This window comes from Dryobates pubescens, chromosome 26 (assembly GCF_014839835.1).
Source record: "Dryobates pubescens isolate bDryPub1 chromosome 26, bDryPub1.pri, whole genome shotgun sequence".
Taxonomy (NCBI): Eukaryota; Metazoa; Chordata; class Aves; order Piciformes; family Picidae; genus Dryobates; species Dryobates pubescens.
The window spans coordinates 15,804,686-15,819,549 of NC_071637.1; the positions used below are offsets into that span (position 1 = coordinate 15,804,686).

General features: G+C 64.9%; 1 protein-coding gene across 2 annotated transcripts; it reads right to left on the reverse strand.

Annotated features, from left to right (window-relative positions):
- Positions 1 to 1,007: 1,007 nt before the first annotated feature.
- On the reverse strand, positions 1,008 to 14,722 carry TGM2 (transglutaminase 2). Of its 2 annotated transcripts, XM_054173675.1 has the most exons (13): positions 14,691 to 14,722; positions 12,517 to 12,696; positions 10,125 to 10,367; positions 8,523 to 8,641; positions 7,161 to 7,289; positions 6,488 to 6,668; positions 5,349 to 5,484; positions 5,123 to 5,229; positions 4,770 to 5,009; positions 4,337 to 4,609; positions 2,007 to 2,167; positions 1,497 to 1,633; positions 1,008 to 1,233 (listed from the first exon to the last, which is right to left on the reverse strand). In XM_054173675.1, exons 1-13 carry the CDS (start codon positions 14,698 to 14,700, stop codon positions 1,077 to 1,079), a joined length of 2,073 nt encoding a protein of 690 aa, XP_054029650.1. In that variant the 5' UTR covers positions 14,701 to 14,722; the 3' UTR covers positions 1,008 to 1,076. The 2 variants fall into 2 exon arrangements, with proteins under 2 accessions (XP_054029650.1, XP_054029651.1); XM_054173676.1 differs by lacking the exon at positions 7,161 to 7,289.
- Between the last annotated feature and the right edge of the window lie 142 nt (positions 14,723 to 14,864).

The following is a 14,864-nucleotide window of genomic DNA, read 5'->3' on the forward strand; positions in this document are numbered from 1 at the left end:
CCTCAGCAGCACATCTCTGCAGCTCTGAAACACCTCCAGGGCTGGGGGGGATTGCACCACCGCCTCCCTGGGCAGCCTGCTCCAGCGGCTGAGAAGCCTTCCAGTGAAGCATTTTCTTGTAGTGCCCAACCTAAGCCTCCCCTTGGGCCACCGAGGCCATTTCCTCTCATCCTACCTCTTGTTCCTTGGGAGAAGAAACCAACCCCCACCCCCACCCCGGCTCCAACCTCCTTTCAGGGAGCTGCAGGCAGCCAGGAGGTCTCCCCTCAGCCTCCTGTTCTCCAGGCTGATCTCCAGGTGTTCCCTCAGCTGCTCCTCCCCAGCCCTGTTCCCCAGGCCCTTCACCTTCTCTCTGGGTTGGAAGAGCCAGGAGGGCTTTAAAAGTGAAAAATAGAGATTTTATTCAGTGCTTGCAGAGTTAACTCGGGTCAGGGGCATGTCCTGTCCCTCTCTGTGCTGGCTGCAGCCACAGGAGCCAGGACTGGCACAAGCTCAGGCCCTGCTGCACCCCTGCAGGGGGTCCTGTGCAGGGCATGGCCAGCAGCAGGTCCCCTGTGGCTGTCCACGGCCTGTGGACAGCTCGGGCTCACAGCTCTGCTCTCCCCACGGAGTCCAGGGGAGCAGGGCTGAGCTGTGCTGGGTACTGGGGGGGGTTGTGCTGGGGTTTGGTTTGTTACAACCTTCTCTGGGCTCGGGGGAGGGTCAGCACTGCAGGAGGAGGAGCAGGAGGCTGCCCGGCTTGCGGGGGTGGCTCAGGAGGTCCCTGCTGCACCCAGGCTGGGGGCCAGGCAGGGCAGGGATGCTTCCACCCCACGGGGTGAGGGAAAGGCAGGGAAACGAAGAGGTGCTGCAGGGACCTCCCAACACCCCCAGCCCCTCTCTCCTCTCGCTGCTCCACCGTCTCTCTCCCCGCAGCAGCTCCCCGGGAGGAGCGCAGCGCCGAGCCGGGGCCGGGCTGGGCTCCTGCTGCCCTGCCGTGGAGGGCTGGAACCATCGCGGGCGAAAGCTAGCGAGGGGCTGGCGAGGCCCCGGGCCGGAGGGGAGGCGCCGGGCGGGGAGGGGGCGGCGGCGGCCGCTCACTTGGGCTGGGGGGCGATGATGACGTTGCGGTAGCCCTTCACCCCCAGCAGTTTGTCGCTCTCGAAGTCCACCACCAGCTTGTGCCGCCCCGCCTGGCGCGGCACCAGATCCAGCCTGACCTTGGCCTCCGCCTGCGGCTCCACGGGCTCCTCGCTGCGGGGTGGGGGGGCAGGGGGTCAGCGGGGTGCCCACTCTCCCTCCCGGGGCCCTGGCCCCCTCCCCGTGCCCGCAGCGCCACAGGGGGGGCAAGTGAGGCAGAGCTGACCCCGCAGGCACCAGCGCAGCCCCGGCTCCTGCTGAGCCCACAGCAGAGCCGGGTGCCAGGACCACCCTCCCTGGGCGGGGGGCGGCTCTGGGTACAGACCCCACCCCCATCCCCATGGGCCCAGCTGGGGGAAGGGAGGAAAAGCTCTTACAGCTGCTTGACCTGCTGCCCGTCGGTGAGGTTGGCACCCTCCACCATGAAGACGCAGTTGTTGAGGGGGGCTGAGAGGGGGTTCACCAGGCTGACCTCTGCCACCAGCTTCCGCTGCTGCATTGGCTCCCCCAGGATCTGCAAGCAGGAGGGGTTAGAGCCCCAGCACAGCCATGCCTGGGGGGGGCTGCCTTTGCCCCAAGCCTGGGGAGCTGGGGCAGGTCCCAGGGGGTGCAGGTCCCAGGGGGTGCAGGTCCCAGGGGGTGCAGGGTCCTGCTCCCCAAGCCCCACCTGGGGACCCCAAATCTTGGGATTGCTGGGACCAACCCCTCAGGATCATAGCAGTATCATAGAAGCAGTCAGGATTGGAAGGGACCACAAGGATCATCCAGTTCCAACCCCTCCTGCCATGGGCAGGGACAGCCCACACTAGATCAGGATGATTGCAGCAACCCCCTGCCAGTTGGACATGCTGTTCCAGTCCACCCAGAGCAGAGCACTGAGTCCTTACCCTGATCTTGATCTCTGGATTCTGGATGAGGATATCCCTGACAGCCACAACCACGTCACCAGTCTGGTACTCGGTCAGGAGGGCAACCACCTTGATCAGGTTGTCCTGGGTCAGGTTCTCCCCGTAGGCCTCGTACAGGATGCGCAGGGGAACTCTCTGCTCTGCAAGGGGGAGCACAGGGGGCTCAGGGCTTGCTCCCTGCCCACAGCCTTCTGCTGGCATCTGGCTGCTTGCCCCTGGGCTTCTCAGGAGTTTCTCCAGGTGCCTTGCAAGGAGAGGAAAGTGTGGGGAGAGCTGGGGGAGTAACCTCACACGAAAGGGGCACTGGAGGGGTGGGCCTGGCACTGTGAGCCCAGGAACAAGCCTGGGCTGGGGGTGCCCAGGCTGAACACTCCCCAAAGAAAATGGGATCTGTCTGTCCATCCCCAGCTCCAGAGTGCTGGTGGCTCCCAAATGAGCTGCAAGACCCCTGCAGCTGGTTGCTCTGTGCCCATCCTGGGTGCTGAGGGTGCTGCTGCAGCACTGGGTGCTTGGGGTGCTGCTCCCACTCGTGCAGGGAAGCAGGGCTGCGAGCGCCTGCCGTGGGGCATTGGGAAAGGACCTTGAGTCCAGCCAGGGCTCCAGGATGAGGCTCTAGAAGTGATGTTCAGGATGTGGGGAGGGGAAGGAGCCGTGTGCCAGGGCAGAATCCCATGGATGTGCCTGCATCAGGACCCGGAGAGGCTTCAGCAGCCCTTTGCAGCCGGCGGTGGGAGCCAGCCCAGCTCCCTGACAGCTGCCCTCGTTCTGCTCTGAGCTTTGTTTATCCCAAAGCCCTTCGGGATTGAGCTGTCTTGTGCTGAGGGGGGGAAGGAGGCTGAAGGCAGCCAGCTGCAGAGCTGTCCCGGGGAAGGCTCCGTGACCGCTGGAAGCACGCAGCTCGGTGTTCCCGGCACATGATGTGCCGTGCCGGAGCCCAGACCAGAGGGAAGGTCCCGGCACGCTCCCCCTGGGCTGCTCTTGCCAGCACAGGGCACAGCGTCCCCTGAGGGCTGCACCGTGGGGAGTCCTGGGGGTCTGCATTCCCAGGCAGGAGCTGCAGAAGCCTCATGGGGGGAGAAAAAATGGTGTTGGGTTAGCTTGGGGATGGGGACGTTAAAGACAGGGAAGGTTCAAGTGGAGGGATGCCAGCAGCATCCTGCTTCCCTTCACAGCCAGAGCAGGCACTTTCCTCATTCCCTCCATCACTCCTCATTCCCTCCATCACTCCTCATTCCCTCCATCACTCCTCATTCCCTCCATCACTCCTCATTCCCTCCATCACTCCTCATTCCCTCCATCACTCCTCGTTCCCTTAAGGCAGCCCCACAAGCAGCAGGGAGCTGAGTGCTGCGTTCGTCACGGCCGCCTTAGCCGAGCGGCGCTTGGCGAGGATTGAAGCCCAAGGCTGTTCCAGGACAGCAGATGGGTCACATTTCCAGGCCCTGCAGGGGCTGTGGAAATCTGGCATAAATCAAGCCTCGTGGTTAATTAGCAGGCGTGAAGCTAATTTGTACCCGAGGCAAAGGCAGGCTCGGCCGGGACTGCTCCGAGCGGAGCCCACCCACGGAGGAGCTGCCGGAGCTGCGGCGCTGCCGTCACCGGGCGGGGGCCGCGCTGTCGGGGCCGGCCCGGGGTCAGTCCTGCGCTCCCTGCCCTGGGAGAGTCCTGCAGGAGAGCCCAGCCCCACTTTGGGAAGCTGAGACCCACGGAAGAGCAGGGCTGGGGTGCAGGTGAGGGAACAGAGTGGCCAACGGTAACGTCTGTCCTGCTCCAGGTGCTCTCCCAGCCCCTGCCTGAGCACCTTCCTCACCCTTCCGTCGAGGAATAAAATCCACAGCAGTGGATGAAGGAGGAGGAAGCCCCAACGGAGCCACTGCTCACCGAGCAGCCCAGGCATGGGGCTGCAGCTCTTGAGCCCTCCCCAATCTGGGGCTTTGAGGTCACTGTTGAAGGAGGAAGGCACGGAGCAGCTGCTGCCTGAACAAACAACCCTGACCCCGGCTGTGGGTGCTGGCTGCTCCTGCTGCCCAGCCCCAGGCCCTGCTGCAACATCGCTGTTATCTCGTGGATCAAACAGAAACCTCCAGCTGCCGCCCCAGCTCCAGCCGTGAGCCTGCTGCGAGGATTGGTTGCAGTGGTGCAACCGGAGGGCGTTCAGGAGGAGAGGAGAGGAGTGGAGGGGATGCGAGAGGAGGGGATGCGAGGGGAGGAGTTTCGAGGGGAGGGGATGCAAAGGGAGGAGACGCAAAGGGAGCGGACGCAAGAGGAGGGGGACGCCATCCCCCCTGCGGTGCCAGCAGGTCCCTTACCCGCCCAGGGCTCGAGGGTGAGGTTCAGCAGGTCCTTCAGGCCGCACTGGGGCCCGACGGTGCCGTTGTAGCTGGCGGTGCGGGCGCCCAGCGTGAGGCGGCAGCGGCGCTCCGTGGCTGTGTTGTTGTTGACGACGGCGAAGACGTCGAAGTCGCAGCCGTTGTTGGCCCCATCCGACAGCTTGATCTTGAGGTGCAGCCCCTCGTCCTCCTGCCGCAGCGAGCTGGTCTCATGCTCGGCCCTGGCGAACACTTCTCTCTCCTTTTCGGACCCTGTGGCGCACGGAGAAACCCATGGTTCCCAGGAGGGCACGGCCAGGCCAGGGTCTGGGCTGCTTTGCCCTGAAGACCTCCTGGAGCAGTCGGTGCCTTGATGACTCATTTCCCCACTCCCTTCCCCGGGGCACCTTCCTCCTGCCGCCCCCCTGCGTACCCTCCGGGTACTTGTAGGTGTGGGTGATGTCCTCCCTGCTGTCCCTGCCCACGCTCTTGGTGCTGATGTTCTTCCCCACCACCGAGGAATGGGTGCCCTTCTTCTGTGTCCCGTCGTTCTGCACCACCCAGTACACCACGTCGGCGTTCACCTCGGCGAAGACAAAGGGGATGTCGTACTTGAGCTGCAGGTCTCCCTCCTTGATGGCTCGGACCGGGGCCGGCCCGCAGCAGAAAACCCCTGCAGGGACCGGAGCCGACGTCAGCGCCCCGGCCTCGGCCACGGCGAGGGCAAGCCCCCGCGGTGCCAGGGGTAAGGGGTGGCACGGAGCACCCCCGTGGTGCCCCCCGTACCTTCGCTCTTCTCCTGGGGGGTCGGGTCCAGCACCTGCCAGCCGTCGTAGCTGGGCCTGGCCAGGTCTGGGCGAGCCATCCAGGATTCCACCCAGCAGTGGAAGTTCCTGCAAGACAAGCCAGGATGTAGGAAGCTCCTCCAGCGCCCAGCAGCTGTGGGGAAGGGGCAGGTGCTGCCCTGAGGGGTGGGTGGGTGGGCAGGCTGGAGGCCCCTGGTGCCCCTCACCAGATCATGTCCCTGGAGCGCCGCTCCAGCTCCCCTGTCTCGCTGAGGTAGCGATCGATGACCAGGTTGCCGTTGGTGTCGTGAGCCGAGTTGTAGTTGGTCACCACCCGGCTGGGGATGCCCAGGCACCTCATGACTGTGGGGAGGCAGGGCAGGCTGAGACAGGGCCCTGGCCCCGGGGGTCCCTGGGGTGGCACAGCTCCCGTCCCTCAGAGCCCTGGCTTCACGCAGCTCCCATCCCGCAGGGCCATGCAAAGCCGTCCCACGCGGCCCCAAGTTCCCCTGCCCTTCCCCAGGCTTTCCCCACCAGGATGAGCTGGTCCCTGCAGTGGGCACGGGCAAACTGGGTGGCACAGGGCGCTGGCAGCCTGCAGAGTCTGGGTACTGAGGGGGAAAAAAGGCACAAAAGCAGCTGCCAGTGCGTGTGTGAGGTGCGGCGGCAGCAGAGCTCAGCCTCTCGTTTCATCTCCCAGCTGCTTTCGCCGCCAGCAGAGCTCCCCGGGGAGCAGGGAGGCTTCAAAGGGAGGCTCCCAACTCCTCTGAGTGCCGGGAAACCCACTTTGGTTTCCTGCTCTCTCTCTGCACTGTAAAGGCTCTGCTCTGGCTGTGCTCTGCAAACACAGGCGAGCTCCCGCAGCTCCCCGAGCGCAGCCTGTTCCTGCGCCAGGTGTGAAGGGTGGTGGTGCACATCCCACCGGCCACCAGCCTGGAATTCCTTCCCCTCTCTCTTGCCTGCCCCAGCCTGGCTGCTTCGTCGGCAGTGGAACCATTTTGACCTCAGAGGATTGGAGGTTTTACTGCAAGCTTGACCTTAAAGCCACTTTTCCTTCTCCCGAGCTGGGCATCCAGCCCCCTCCTGCTCTGCCAGCTCGAAGTGAAAAAGCCAAAGCCCTCTGCTAACCCTTTCCTCCCCTTCCCCCCGCCACCTCCTTCATTTCCTCCCAGATTGGAAGAACAGAGACTTTTAACTGCTGAGCAATCAGCGGGGGCTGATTATCACCGGCCTGAGAGTTTCCCCCTCCGCCCCCACCCCTGCTGCACCGCTGGGAGAGAGGCTGGGAAGCAGGAAGCTGGGCTGGGGAGAGAGAAAGCCACGGCTGACCCCCACCCAGCACCAAGAGGAGACAGCAGGCGCTCACCAGTGCACGCCACAGCAGCAAACACCCAGCACTGGCCGTACTTGACCGGTTGGCAGCCGAAGTTCTTCCACCTCTTGAGTATGTCCACGCTCCCGATCCAGGCCATGGGGCTCATCCCGTCCTCGTACTGGTTGTCCCAGCGCCCTGCCAGCACCCCGTGGTCCTCATCGTTGCAGTTGACCTGTGGCGCGGCAGGAGGGACCCATGAAGGGGTGGAGGGAGGGGGGAGGGTGCCCATCAGCCTCCCAAGACCTCGCTGGGATGTGGGAGGACGTGGGGCAAGAGGGCACCGGGATGCACGCAGTGCATCCCGGTGCCCTCTTGCCCCACGTCCTCCCACATCCCAGCGGGTTTGGGATGGATTTTTAGGAGCACATCAACTTTCCCAAGCGTTTAGGGGGTGGTCACCGCCTGCAGAAGCCAGGGAGGAGCAAAGGCAGCTCCAGGGAGGGAGCATCCCCAGCTCTGCTGCTTCGCTCCTCTGGCAAGGAGGGGGAACCAACCCCCGGGGATGGAAAGTGGCGTGGCTGGGAGTGTGTGGGGGGGAAGGGTGAATGTCCCCTCTCCGTCTGTCCCAGCAAGGTGGGGGGATGGGGGAGGGAAGGAAGGATGGGGGAGGGAGGGGTCTGTCTGCAGTGGGGGGAGGTTGCGGGGTGGCGCTGCCGGGGCTCACCATGGCGCTCACCACCCTGCCGATGTACACGGGGTCGTTCCGCCGGGAGCAATCCCGGTTCTGGTCCCTCAGGAATTTGGGGTTTGTGTCCAGCAGCTCGAGGCAGATGGCCAAGATGTCATCCTCAAACTGGAGAGGGGGGGAAAAAAGCGGGGTGGGGGTGTGAGGGGTGGGGGTGTGAGGGGTGGGGGTGTGAGGTCCCTGGTGCACCCCGGGATCTCTTGCCTCCCTCCCTGGCTCAGCCCCTGCAAACGGAGCTGCTGGGCACGCAGCAGGGTGGCAGAGTCCTGGGGTCCCCTCGCTGAGCCAGCAGCCTCTGAGCGACATCTCCTCCCCCCCCCCCCATTTGTGCCCCCACGACGAGGGGCTGGAGCTGCGGCCAGCAGATGCTGAGCCCTGCTGGGGCTGGATCCTGCTTCCTGCCTCTCTGCTGCGCAGGGAGCAGGCACGGACCTGACCTGACCTCCTGCTTCCCTCCGAGGCTGAGTCACAGCCCTGCCCCGGACTGCAGCACGGATCCTGCGTGGGCCACGGCACCCCCGCGGCCCCTCCGGGACACCCCCGCGGGGCTCAGGGTGAACAGCCGGGGCTGCCCCTGCCCGGGGAGGGGGCCCCAGCACGGCCGCGGGGCTGTGGGCGCTGCCTTATCAGCACAACCGGCACGGCCCCGGGGAGCAGCTATCGGGGGCCGGCTCCCGGCGCTGCGTGGTCACCCCGATTAGAGCAGCACACGGCCCCGGGGCCCCCCAGGAATGCTCCCCAAGCTCTGCTGCGCTTCTGAGCCAGCAAGTTCCCCTCTTGGAAATGAAACTGAGCTCTTGGGAGTCGGGAGAGCCCAACCCTTACCCCAGCACTGCCGGGGCACCACCAAACCACGGCCCTCAGCACCGCATCTCCAGGGCTTTGAAAGCTCTCCAGGGATGTGGACTCCACCACTGCCCTGGGCAGCCCGGGGCAGGGCTTCAGGGGAAGGAAATCCTCTAACAATGGGAGCCCTCGACCACCAGAAGTGGTCAGGAACTCTGAAGAGAAAGGCCAAGGCAATAAAAATCGGCATGAGTTGAAACTCCTGCACCACTGCAAGGGCAACAGGCAGCCCAGGGAGGTGGGAGCTGCCCCAGCCCTGGCCCCACTGCAGGCCAGGCTGTTCGGGGCTCTGAGCAGCCTCCTCTGGCTGCATCTCCACTTTGGATCTCGTTTTGTTTGTCCCGTGGCTGCGTGGTGGGGATCAGACCCTCCCTTGACGTGCTGGCTGCACTTGGGCTGTGCATTCAGGGGGCACCTGCATGGCACCAGCCCCTACACCCTGCAGTGCTAGGCTGTGCCAGGGGTCCTGGTGGGGGGGGGGCAGGCCCTGCTCACCTGGCCAAAGTTCCAGGGGGTGGAGGTGATGTAGTCCCGGGAGCCCTGGTAGATGAGGCCCTGCTGCGACAGCACGTACTCGCGGCGCTCATCCTCGTCCCGCAGGTACACAGCGTCCTCTGGGGGGAGGGACAGAGGTGGGCACGGGGCTCTGCCCCACACCCCCTGCCCCCAGGCCTGCTCAGAGCCCCCCAGCCCTGCTCAGAGCCCCCCAGCCCTGCTCAGACCCCCCCAGTCCTGCTCACATCCTCCCCCACCCCGGGGATGTGCCAGGCAGTGACCAGGGCTGGTCCTGGTGGGCAATGAAGTGACAGGCTATGAACAACAGCACAGCAGGTTCCACTTCAACATGAGGAGGAACTTCTCCCCTCTGAGGGTCACAGAGCTCCCCAGAGGGGTTGTGGAGTCTCCTTGTCTGGATCCTTTCCAGAGCCATCTGGCTGTGTTCCTGTGTGACCTGTGCTGGGTTCTGTGCTCCTGCTCTGGCAGGGAGGTTGGGCAGGAGGATCTCTGGAGGTCCCTTCCAACCCCTGACATCCTGTGAGCCTGTGTGATCCTGTGGCTGTCACTGCTCCCATCTGAGACAGCTGCTGGGGAATTTCAGCCCGGTTGGGTCGAAGCTGCTGGGAGTGTTTCAGCAGCCTGGGGGTTTCCCTTTGCTTTCTGCTTTCCCTCTTTCTTTCTCTCCTTTTGTTTCACGGGGTCAGGTCCTTTCCCAGCCGGGGACCCTCCCAGTGGGAGCAGCAGGCGGTGGGAAGTGGGAGCACTGAGGTGGCAGCTGAAGCCATTCTGCTCACCCAGCCGTGGCTGCTGGACCCCCACCCCCCGCCCTGTTTACTGGAAACGTTCTGGGAGGGAGCCCAGCACGCACATCCCCTGCTCCAGCTCGGCACAGCTGAGCAGAGCTTCCTACAGACCCTTATCTCTGCAGCGCCAGGAAACGGCCGGCTCAGCCCAGGTTCAGCCCAGGTCTGCCTGGGAGGAGCTGGAGCTTGGCAGCTCCTGGAGCACAGGAAGGACCTGGAACCGTGGAATCCTGGCTGCTGCTTGCCCAGGGCCATCAAACCCCTCCAGCACTGAGCCCCACTTCTGCCCCAGGCTGCCTCAGTTCCACCGGGAATGAGCACCCAGGGCTCGGCCTGGAGCCCACAGGTGGTGCCTGGGCTGAGGCTGGGGGGGGTTGGCTGGGGCAGGTGGGGGCAGTTGGGGCAATTAGGGGCACTTAAGAGCTTTCCCCTCTGCTCAGGACAGCCAGGAGCTGTTGCTGAGGGCTGCTCAGAACTTTGCACCAGCACCCCCAAGGTGAGCTCCCGTGGGGCACCATCGGGTGGGGGCAGCCCAGAGGTGGCCTTGGGGTTTTGTGGCACTGGTGAAGGGGCTGTGAGTGTCTTGGGGTGGGGGTGGTGTTTGTGGCCTCGACCTGCTGTGGCACCATGTGGAGGTGGATCAAAGTGGAGCTTTCTGCTTAGAGCTGATCTCAGGGCAAGGTTTGGGTCACCAGGGGTCTGCAGCAGTGAGACCCATGGGGATGTGCTGCCCTGGCAGAGCTGGGGGCAGACGGCGTTTGCCCTCTGCCCAGCCTGGGGAAGGGGAAAGCCTCACCTGGGTGCCAGGCATTGAAGAGCAGGATGAAGCTCCCGATGTGGTAGCTGCTGCCCTGGTAGCCGGTGGAGGTCTCCACCGTCAGGCTGTAGCGACCGATGCGGGCGTCGGGGGGCGAGCAGAGCGAGACCGAGACGGAGTCCCCGTCCTGGTCCTGCACCACCGCGCTCCAGCTCGCCTCCTCCGGCGTGTCCGTCACGGCGAAGTGCGACCTGGTGCCGGAGGTCTCGATGGGGCATGGCCCTGCCGAGAAACAGCGCCTCAGCTTCCCCGGGGCTCTGGGAGCCCCACGCCGTGAGGATGTGCCGGGGGGGGCTGCCCCATGGTGCTCCCTGTGGCCCTCCCCGGAATGCCAGGAATGTTTCCTGCTCGGTCTGTTGGCGTGGGGCAGCTGTGGGGTGCTCAGGAGGGTCTCTTGCTGTTTGGGATGGGGCAGGAGGGAGGGACTAGCCTCGGGGCTAGGAGGGTGGACAGGGTGCCCACCCCAGGGCCGTGTCTTCTCCCCTCAGCCGCACCCACTAGGCGCAGAGCTGCCAGGTCCCTGTGCCCATGCAGCGTGGGTACCACTACAGCCCGTGGCGTGGGGGTCGCGGCAGTGCCCCCCCGGACATCACCGGGCTGCTCCCAGCCCCACGAGGTGTAGGCAGCCGCAGGCGTTGCTGCAAACAGGCCGGGACCGGGGATGACATCAGCGTCCGCAGGCTGAGCCGAGGACAGCGTGATCCCTGCCACCCCCCCGGGCTCGCAGCGGACTCCAAGCCACCTGCACCGAGCCAGTTCCCAACGCGGCTCCCAGGGGGAGCGGTGCCGCCCAGCCCCGGGCCTGCCGGTGCCGGTGCCGTGGCACAGCCCCGGGCTGGTCGCTTGCCAGCCTTCTCCCGCAGCGTGCGCCAGGCCAGTCACCAAAAATACTCATGAACTCATGAGCGGTGACACAGTTTTTCTCCTCTCCGTCCTTCCGAAGAGGCTGGGGTTGAGCTAACCCTATCCTGGCAGAGCCGCAAACCCTGCGCCTCCCCTGGCGCGGCCGGAGGGATGGGCTGCCAGGGGAGCCTGCCTCCCCCTCCTCCTTCTCTTCTTTCTCTCCCTGCTTGCCTGCAAATCCCTCATCCCCAAAGGGCCCCCGGTGCCTGCGCCGGGCTCTTCAAACGCAATAGCTTCTGAATTGCTGTGCTTGCCCGCGGGAGGTGGCGCAGCCCGGGCAGATTGGCTGTCCCGGGGAGGGCAGGTCTGGCCCTTCCCTGTCCTGGCGGGGCTGGCCCCAGCGAGGTAGGTTGGGTTGCTCACGTCTCTATGAGACCCGAAGCAACTTTGTCCCTTTGCTGCAGGCTCCGGGGCTGCCTCGCCCCGGGAGGCTCCGTTTCGGGCTCCTGGCTTGCAAAACCAGCCCGGGGCTGTATGGGAGCAGCACGACCTCACAAGACCCAAGAGCTTTGAGCTGGGGGTGTGCAGACCACTGCCTTGGGACTGAGGGGGCCGCTGGTGGTTTAGGGTGAAGCTGGGGGTGCTGGATTTGTGTTGTCACCCCCCCGGTGGGATCGTAGCTTCTGAGGGAAAAGCAGAAGAGTGATTGGCACTGGGAGGACACCGTGGAGTCACTGTGAGTTCTGGCCTGGTTGACTCAGCAGGACTCAGCAGCCCCAAAAATAGCTCTTGCCCAAGAGTTTCCTCTCCCTTTGCTCCGAGCTGGCGGGGGCTGAGCCCCTGCCCGGAGGCTGTGCCCTGCCCTGGCTTGCAGCTGCCACATCCCAGTCCCTGCAGCTCCCGGTGGGCCCTCACCAGGGCTGCAGGGGTGGTGGGAGAAGCTCCTGGCTTGGAGCTGAAGGGACCTGTTAGACACGGTGCCCAGCTTCTGGGTACCAGCTCTGGCACCGTTTGAGCTGGGGGGTGGGGTTGCAGCAGGGCTGTGTGCTGGGGGCAGCGTTTCCTTTCTCAGGATCCCCACGCTGGGGATCTCTCGGTGCTGGGGGCGCAGGGAGTGGCTGGGTGAAGACTCTCTGGCTGCCGTGGTTCGCTTTGATGCTGCCCAAAAGGGTGAGAGACTCCGTGTGGGGCATTTCCCGGCCACAGCCAAGGCATTTCCGGCTGCTCTGGCATGTCGCTGCGTCTGGCACAGCCGTGGAATGAGGAAGAGGAGGAGGAAGAGGTGGTGGCGGCGGCAGCAGCTTTGTTTCTTTCTTGCTAGCTTCCCCCCAGCTCTGGTGACAGAGCCAAGTTCCTGCCTTTGCTCTCTGTCTTGGTGTAGAAGCTGTGCCCAGCAGCAGCCCCTGCCAGGAGGGGCCGGCAGGGGGCAGGGACCGGGTGGGATGGGGCAGGCGCCTTGGCGCAGCGCACCGCGGGCGGAGGGCAGCTCGCTGGTGGGGGAGGGGGAGAGGGGCACGGCAGCACTCACCTGTCTCGATGTCAAAGGCCAGTTTGTCCACTCCCTCCTCGTAGGCCCTGCCCGAGAAGTGCAGGGTGATGGTGAAGGGCTGCCCGCGCCGCACCACCAGCTGCTGGCAGCCCATCTCCGCCGTCCGGTGCTCGCGGCCGTTGCGCTCGCACTGCAGGTCCCACGTCTCCAGCACCAGCTCTGCCAAGGCAGCACAATGCCCAGCTCAGGGGGGGCGGCAGGAGGGCTTGATCTTACCCCCCACCCCACCCTGAGTCCTGGGATTGTGGATCTTGGTGCCAGAGTCTGGCAGCCGCTGCCCTCTCCCTGCCCAGCGCTGCCCTGGATGCTGCAGCTGTGCCAGGCTCTGAGCATCCCTCCTGGGGCGGCCTCTGCTCTCAGCTGGCACTCTGTGCTGTGGGCACTGTGATGGGCAGAGGTCCTGTGGGTGAGCCTGCAGCTAAGAGCTGCCCTCCTGCCTGATCTCCATGCCCATGCTTTATGCACTGTGGTGCTGCCCTCCGTGGTATCACCGCAGAGTGCTGCCCAAGCCGTGCCAGGTCCACAGCTCGTGGCACCCTCTCTACCTCCTGGCAGGTGTGGGGTCCATCAGTCAGGGCTTGCTGCCTGGGTGCCCCTACCCCAAGCAGGCACTGCTGAGCCTGGAGAATGCCAGGAATGTTGCTGTGCCTCTGCCAGGCCGGGAAGGGCTCTGCAGCAGCTTTAATGCTCCGTGACTGCTAACAAATTGGTGACACCAGCCATAAATTCAGCCCCAAGGAAGGTGTCTGTTCCACCCTCGCTGCTCTCTCTCTCTCCCAGCCCAGGCAGGGCTGTGTCCCTGTTATGTGCCCACCGTGTCCCTGCTGGCACTGTGCTGGAGCCATGTGTCACTGGAGGCTGCTGCCCCCCGGGTGCTCTGCTGATGTGAGGGTTGGCTGCCAGAAGCAGCAGAAGTCTTTGGTGCAGGGGAGCCCATGGCAAGCTCAGCACCAGCCAGGGACTGGGGTGGCTTGCAGGGATGATGCTCAGATTGCTGTCCCCATTCTACAGCTGTCCCTGGCTGTGCCTTCCCTAGTGCCAGCCATGGTTGTCACCAAGCCATCCTCAGGGCTATGAGCATCCCAGGGGCTCAATGAGGCTTGTCCCTGGTGCCCACTGTGCTGAGATCTGAGGTGCCCACCATGGCAGCTGAGAGTGGCCATGAATGGCTCTTGTGAGGTGACTCCAGCTGGTCCCTCTGGACCCTGGGATGGGGACTAGGTACAAAAAGTTCCCTTCCTGTGCCTCTGTGAGCAGGAGCATGGCTCCGTGGTAGAGCCTCAGGCACCGACACTGAGCCAAAGGTGTGGCAAAAAGTGAGCTGGGGGAGCAGGGCTGAAGCTCTTCCTGTCCTTGACACCTGGGCTATTGTCCTCCAAGGGTCCAGCAGGCAGCAGATTCTTCAGAGCAGGGGCAGGTGGCACCCCCCTGAGGGGTCAGTCCCAGGAGATGGGTGAGGAGGGGGCTGCAGGGTGAGCAGGTGGCAGTGGGGTCCTAGGCATGGCCACACAGGAGCAAGAGGTGCCCCACGTGCAGTGGTTCAGCCTCCTGCCCGGAGCTGGGGGTGCCCAAGCAGAGGGACCCCTGTCGGTGTCACCGCTGTGGTGCCAGGAGCCTGGTGAGCTGGGGACAGCCTGTGGCAGTGCTGGGCACTGGAGCAGAGTGATGCCACCTCACCCAGAAGGCTCTGTGCCCTCAGTATGGCTCTGACCCAGTCCCAGTCTCAGTTGGAGGTGAGGGGCAGGAGGTGATTTGCCCCTTCCTAGGAGCTCCCAAAGCCCCCTGCGGGGGTGGCTCTGCCTAAGCCCCCGGAGCCCTCCTTACCCCCCGGGCATGTGCCAGCAGCTGTCACTGCTCTTCTCCTGAGCACCGAAAGCTTTATATAGCAGCAGCAGCTTCGAGCTGCCAGCGCTGGGGCCACGGAGGGAGGGAAGGAAAGCACCGGCGGCAAACCACCGCCGAGCTCTGCTCCGGTCCTCTCCGGCCCTTCCCTTCCCGCTCCCTCTCGCCCTTGGCTCAGCCAAGCAAAGGGCTGGAGGTGCCACCGAGCAGGGAGAGCTCCAGGGCTGGATGGGACCGGAGGTGGGGGTCCAGCTCCTGCCGGTCACAACCTCCCAGGGCACCTGCGGGAGGGAACGGTCCTGCGGTCTTACCTTCGGCCATGGTGCCCCGGTGCTGATCCCGATCCCGGCTGTGGTCCTAGCGCCTGTCCCGGGAACTGCCCCTCAGCGCCCGCTGCCCGGCCCCGCTGCCCGCCCCATTTATACGGCTCCCGGCGCCGCGCACACCCCCGGGAAAGTAAAAGGAAAACAAAGTTTCCAGGAAAC

Excerpts from the sequence above, each read along its gene's own strand:
- TGM2 (XM_054173675.1), bottom strand. Across the intron at positions 5,010-5,122 it reads CCCCCAGGAGAAGAGCGAAG|GGGTTTTCTGCTGCGGGCCG; the intron begins GTACGGGGGGCA and ends CGGTCCCTGCAG. Across the intron at positions 2,168-4,336 it reads CACCCTCGAGCCCTGGGCGG|AGCAGAGAGTTCCCCTGCGC; the intron begins GTAAGGGACCTG and ends TCCCCCTTGCAG.